Here is a 7,160-nt window from a genome sequence, read left to right as displayed (position 1 = left end):
GGGAGTAAAACATTCTAACTGCTGATCTGATACAGTTATATTGTTAACTACAGGGTCACTTACATTGTCTGACCTTAAATTAGTAGTTTGAATTTTTTCGGATATTCTCAATTTTGTCATTAAAAAAATTAATGAAGTTGTTGCTACTACATACTACAGGTGTGCATGTGTCTATAGTGGACTTATTTCTGGTTAATTTTGCTACAGTATGAATAGAATAGAATGCCTTTATTGTCACTATACACATGTACAATGAGATTAAAAGCAACTCCAATAACAGTGCAAACAGCATGTAGAGAAGAAAAAAAAAGATTAAATAGGAATCTAGGATTATTTTTGTTATCTTCTATTAGGGAGGAGAGATATGTTGATCTAGCAGCACTAAGAGCTTTTCTATGTGTCAGGAAGCTCTCCTTCCAAGCTAATTTGAACGCTACCAATTTTGTTTGACGCCATTTACGTTCCAATTTTCCAGTGGTCTGTTTTAAAGTGCGAGTGTCATTATACCAGGGTGCTAATTTTTTGTCTTTGACCATTTTCCTTTTAAGAGGAGCTACATTATCTAAAGTATAGCGGAATGTTGACTCTAAGCATTCAGTTGCCTGATCAAGTTCTGCAGGGGCTGACAGTGACCCAGTCAAAGTTGATAACTCTGGGAGATCATTTAAAAAGCTCTGTGCAGTAGTTGACGTGAATGTATGTTTAATACAGTAGCGTGGTGAGGTGCATATATTATTACTCAGACATATTTTGAATGTGATGAGATAATGATCTGAGAACTTCAGACTGTGGAAGTGTGACTATATTTTCTACGTTTAACCTGAATGTTAGTATTAGATTGAGGGTGTGACCACCATTATGGGTCGGTCCTATGACATTCTGATTAACCCCTACTGAATCTAAAATGGACACAAACGCTGTTTTCAAAGGGTCTTCTGGGTTATCGAAGTGAATATTAAAATCTTTGACAACTAAAGCTTTGTCTAAGGAAATAACCAGATCTGAGATAAAATCTGCAAATTCAGAAAGAAACTCAGAATATGGCCCCGGGGGCCTGTAAACAACAAGCAACGGAATTAACTGGGTAGACCTATTTTTCGAGGCTACATATATTATGAGTATGAAGAACTTCAAATGTATTAAATCCCTGCCAAGGAGGTTATATTTTTGGTGCAGTGTGTTTTTGTCTTTGTGTAAGCAGGATTGCACAAAACCTACCAACCTGATTTCCAGGAAACTTGGTAGAATGATGTATAAGTCAACAAAGAACCTGTTAAATTTTGGAGCAGATCCGAGTCACAGGGCAGATCCACAAATTTATTTTCACTTTTGCTAATGTTCACATCACCTATAGCAATGAAACAAGGTGTTTTGAGCGGCCTGCTCACTTCAAGAAGGGACGATCCAATGATCCTGATGTACAATGTGCTGCACTCAAATCTCCATCAGTAAATTGTTGATACGGTAACTTAGACTTCATATCAAAATAGAAAAACAAAAAATATTTCATGTCAAAACTATAATGAATTTATTGGTTACACAGTTACACTTTTTGACCATATAGGACACAGTTATAGAAGCAAGATATTTATAATCATGCTATCTGTTATCTGTTATCACCCAGATGAGGATGGGTTCCCTTTTGAGTCTGGTTTTTCTTTGACACCAGAACATCGGGCTTGCTCAACAGGTACAAATTTATAAATTCACATATTTAAAATTTATATCTGGAATTTCTATATTTCTGTAAAGCTGCTTTGTGACAATGTCTATTGTTATTCCCAATCAATTCCCCATGGGGAAGCCATGGCCTAATAGTTAAAGAAGCAGCTTTGGGACCAAAAGGTCACCGGTTTGATTGGAACCAGCAGGAATGGCTGAAGTACCCTTGAGCAAGGCACCTAACCCCCAAATCCTCCCCAGGCTACTCTCGGTACTGTATGTTGTATGTCGCTCTGGATAAGAGCATCTGCTAAATGCTATTAATGTAATGTAATGTATCAGTCATTCAGCAAAACGTTAACGTTCATATGTCCTCATTCAGGGAAGCCATGGCCTAAATGTTAGAGAAGCAGCTTTGGGACCAACAGGAATGACCGAAGTGCCCGCCTAACCCCCAATTGTTCCTTGGGCATTGCAGCACAGCTGCCCATTGCTCTGGGTATGTGGTTGGTAAAGAAGGAATTTCACTGTGCTCTCAGGTACATGTGACAAAAAATAAAAATAAAAAAAGCTTTTATTTAAAAAAAAAAATTCACAACTGCCTCGCTGAGCTTCCACAGAGTTATTATTACACCTAGTGGTCAAAAATGGGAACTGCAACAAGAGCTGTCCACTGAGGTAAGAACCACGGGACATCTGCGATTTGAATAATTAACGAGGTTGCCAAATTGTGCATATTCTGTATCCACTATTTCCCTTCCTATTCTTCGTTTGCACATGACGTTATAGCTAATTATGCATGAGGCTTTGAACCGGAAGGGGGCCCTCGAGAGGTTGTTATGCTCAAGAATTCCTTTTGTTTCTTTGCTATGCTGACTCTTTTTGCTGTGATTGTATGTGGGCACAACTCTATTCAAGACAAGGGAACTTAAAAGTTCTTTAGAATTCCAACAATTATAAATAATCAAGGAGAAAAAAAACCAAGAGAGTTGTCCACGGAGCTTAAACGTCAATGGCTGTCCAACATAAACCGAGCTGATCTAAGTGATGAAAAAGCAAAAACCATACGAATGTGCACTGAACATTTTATCAATGTTAAGTGCTACGAACTAGTTAATGAAAGATCGCAATATATAAGAAATATTGGATCGTTTAATAGGCTGGTCGTGCAGAAACTCGCCGCTGTCAAATGTAACAAAGCTGTGGTCATTGAGTGTCTGATCCGACAATCAAAGGCTTCTACAATTATTTAATTTAAAAAAGAGCTGCATATAATTTTTGATGACACTGCTTTTATTTTGCTTTTTCTTTCCATTAGGGAAATCAGCTGATCTCTACAATTTTACGGATCCAGACTGGGCTCCAACAAAATATGGGCCACAACAAAAGCTAAGATGGTACTAAAGTGGTAGCTCAAAATGCTAGGCTTACAGAGCGCAGAAAGAAATGCAAAATGATTGAAGAAACTTCCCAAACAATCACAGAGTCGACTGAACAAGATTCATGCCAATCCACTACCTCAAACACTGCAGCCTCGTCTCCCGGTGAGTGCTTTTTTATAACTAAATATGTCATATAGTAGTGTGTTAGATACCTCTCTTTTGAAGCAGTCAGAATTATTGTTTTTAAAATATATTTGAGAAATGACTACAAACTTCTAAATGTAACTCCTCTTTACCTTCCAGTCTGTATTCTTAGCACTGTATGTGTGTGTGTGTGTGTGTGTGTGTGTGTGTGTGTGTGTATATCCTCCAATGGGGCAGCACGGTGGTGTAGTGGTTAGCACTTTTGCCTCACAGCAAGAAGGTTCTGGGTTTGAGCCCAGTGGTCGACGGGGGCCTTTCTGTGTGGAGTTTGCATGTTCTCCCCGTGTCTGTGTGGGTTTCCTCCGGGTGCTCCGGTTTCTCCCACAGTCCAAAGACATGTAGGTTAGGCTAATTGGTGGCTCTAAATTGACCGTGGGTGTGAATGTGTGTGTGAATGGTTGAGAGGAGAAAACCTCTATAATAATCCAGTAGAAGGCAATGGGAAACCACTACTGTAATGTTCCCTAGAGACTTTGATGGTTGAAGCCATCAGAGCGGCCATGTCACTGTAGTGATATGCCAAAATGGATGGATCCTCCAACATGGCGGCGGTCAGTGACACAAGCAGTTCTGGTCATGTGGTCACAAACGAAGGATTTCCAGTGTAAGATTATGAGTGGATAATGACCGAACATCAGAAACGTGTGTACACTATAGTGACCTTGTTTTACATGCACAAGCTGTGAGAAGAAAAAAAAAGTGTATATCTTTTTTCCAGGTCCCATTTTTGAGTTTGGGAGGTAGTTGACTGCAATCTGGCAACCCTGTTTAAAGCTAGTAGTTCTCCAGTGTTCAAGTCCCAGCACCTACAGTAAAACACACAGGGCGCATACAGTATAGGCTCCTGAAGTGATGTGCCTAATCAAGTCAAGTCAACTTTATTGTCAAATATGCTATACATGCTCGACATACAGCACAGATGAAATTTCAGTCCTCTCTGACCCACGGTGCAAACAGGCAATGCAATAAATAAAAATAGAATAATTGAAAAAAACAAACAATATAAACAGTATAAATACTCTAGATAGGATCTAGACATAGACTAAACACTCAGACAAACAATATAAACAGTATAAATAAACAGTATAAACACTAGATAAGAACAAGACATAGACTAAACACTCAGACAATATAAACAGTGTAAACACTAGATAAGAACTACACACAGACTAAACACTCAAACAGACAATATAAACAGTATAAACACAATATACTAATGCTAATATCCAAGCAGATAGTGTTGTCACTCAGTGTAATCTCATATGAACATGCTGTGGCAATAAAATGACAGCTTGCTCTAAAACCATCCAAATTACTTATAAAGGAGTAAAAAAAAAAAGGGGGGGGGAGATCAGTGGGGACAGATTGATTGGATGTCCTCAGGGCTGCACTAAGTTTAGGGGTGTGTGTGTGTGATGGGTGACTAATTTGCCATTTATAGCACATACAAGTGAAGAGAGAGAGAGATCCATACGTCTCATGAGTTGTCACTCATAGCTGTACAGAAGAAATAACACCAGCAACCAGAATAGGATAAAAAGTCAATGCAGATTTTTTTTCTTTCCTTTTTTTTTTAAAGTTTCACCAGGAATCACTGACTTCCCCAGAGCTCTATCTACAGTCTGTAAATGATTGGTAAGTTCATGGACACGCGTTCTATTCCTATTTTGCATTTTATGGGAAAAAAAAAGAAGTGGTGGTATATTTTAAAAATCCTGGAAACTATGATTAAATTAAGTAATAATTGTTTGTCTGAATGTAATAATTGACTGTCTGAATGATTATATAAGCCACATGCTGCATATCTATTTTCAGCAGTCATATGCTTTTATGATTTAGATAGCATTGCATCAGGCGAAATTGTACTGTTACTAACAACCACTGACTGCTGTGAGGGTTATACACTCCGTCCACTTTAATAGAAACACCTATACACCTGCTCATTTATGCAGTGATCTAATCAGCCAATCATGTAGCAGGAGCACAATGTATAAAATCATGCAGATACAAATCAAGCGCTTCAGTTAATGTTCACTTCAAACATCAGAATGGGAACAGTTGTGATCTTAAAGTGTGACTTTCTTTCACTGTGGCATGGGTGTTGGTTTGAGCCAGATGGACTGGTTTGAGTATTTCAGAAACTGCTGATCTCCTGGGGTTTTCACACACAGCAATCTGGTAAACTTTATATATCAGTTTAAATGATATACAGTACCGTGCAAAAGTCTGAGGCACATGTAAAGAAATGCTGCAGAACAAAAATGGCTTAAAAATAATGAAATGAAATGTTTCAGCATTAAAAAATACGATAAACAGCAGTGAGTCATAATAAATGAAACAAAGTCAATATTTGTTGTGAAATGACCCTTTGCTTTAAAAAAAATAGCAGTCTCAGGTACAGTGAGTGCAGTTTTATAAGGAAATGAGCTGTAGATTTTACTGAGCATCTTACAGAACCAGCCACAGTTCTTCTGGACACTTTGACTGTCACATTTGCATCTTAATTTTGCACCAAAACCCAGCAGCCTTCATTATGTTTATTTTTTTTTTTATCTGAAAAGTGCTCTCTTATGTAATATGCTGCTCAGATACAAACTTTTTTTTTTTTTCCTGTAACATTTAATTTTGTGCTGGAAAATGAACGTTTGGACTCTAAAATGTTTTTGTACTGACTCGATAATGTAGAAGTCATAAAATAGAAATCTATAACAAAGTTTGTCCAAAAAAAAATAGGGGGCCTAAGACTTTTACACGGTACTGTATATCAGATATATCAGTATGTGTTTTATTTGTTTCATGTGCAATATTGTCTCATTATATATTTATCACTGATTTCCAAATAAATAGAAAAATCTCCAAGAAGAAAGGTACATTGTACTCATTGAATACTGAACTTGATTGTATGTATTTGTATGAATTTCGGACTTGTAATGCATCTGATGACCCATGTCTGCTGTTTTTTTTTTTTAAGGAAATGGCACCATCTCTCTCACAAGCCTACAGAAGGCGCTGGTGGATGGCCTTGACAGCTATAGTTGAGAACCTACTCTGCTCTGCTGTGCTGCTGGGCTGGGGTTCACTCCTAATCATGCTCAAGGCTGAGGGTTTCTACTCACATTTGTGCATAGGTACACTATCCCAAAACGGACAAGCATCATCACTCACCTGTTTACAAATGAAGCTATCTGGAATTTTAGCACATGTTTACACAAAAGCACTCATTTTAGATGATATGTCTATGGCCGTGGTGTTGAATTAACAGTTATAGGACACTCTGGCAGGAGCACCAAGCAAGGCCTTGAGAATAGATGTGAAGAGCAGGGAGAAGACCAGTCTGTTCAAACTTACTCAGTCCTTTGTTCATGATATCTTTTTTCCCCCAATTCATGGTTCTCCAGAGAGGTTCACTCAATACCAGAAACCTTTAGTACATAATACTAATGAAGGAGTTTAATATTGATAGTATAACAGATGCTTTGCCTCCATCGCATACTTTTTTACTTAAGCTCAAATTTAAGTTTGAGAGATATTGGCTAAAAAATAATTTCTAATAATGCCTCCTTTTTGATCTAATAGAAAATGAGACTGAGCATCATGTTAACAGAAGCTTGGAGGAGAGCTCTTTGTGGCTGAGCTGCATTGAACAAGAGGAAATCCTAAATCTTGGCTTTACCATTGGCTCATTCATCATCAGCGCAGCCACTCTGCCACTGGGAATCCTGATGGACAAGTATGGGCCACGCCCCTTACGGCTGCTGGGCAGGTAGAAGACACATTTCAGTTTTAGCCATTTAAATTTTTTAGGATTCATAGTAAAACAAAACTTGTGCCTCATGGCTGTGATCATATGAATATTACCAGTTAGCGCTTATAACAGTGTCAGCTAAGCAACATCACCAACAACATCCATAG

At 38.1% G+C, this 7,160-nt stretch overlaps 1 protein-coding gene across 1 annotated transcript in view; it reads left to right on the top strand.

Moving 5' to 3' along the window:
* The first annotated feature begins 4,744 nt into the window (after nucleotides 1–4,744).
* slc43a1b (solute carrier family 43 member 1b) overlaps nucleotides 4,745–7,160 on the top strand; it is a 29,290-nt gene continuing 26,874 nt past the window's right edge. The window contains exons 1-3 of the mRNA XM_060924841.1: nucleotides 4,745–4,883; nucleotides 6,220–6,376; nucleotides 6,825–7,011. Coding sequence (XP_060780824.1) covers nucleotides 6,223–6,376; nucleotides 6,825–7,011 — 341 coding nt within the window. The 5' untranslated portion in view covers nucleotides 4,745–4,883; nucleotides 6,220–6,222. The remainder of the gene's footprint in view (nucleotides 4,884–6,219; nucleotides 6,377–6,824; nucleotides 7,012–7,160) is intronic.

This window comes from Neoarius graeffei, chromosome 7, assembly GCF_027579695.1.
Source record: "Neoarius graeffei isolate fNeoGra1 chromosome 7, fNeoGra1.pri, whole genome shotgun sequence".
Lineage (NCBI taxonomy): Eukaryota > Metazoa > Chordata > Actinopteri > Siluriformes > Ariidae > Neoarius > Neoarius graeffei.
The sequence above is the reverse complement of the archived record's forward strand: the minus strand, read 5'-3'. Positions and strand labels throughout refer to the sequence as shown.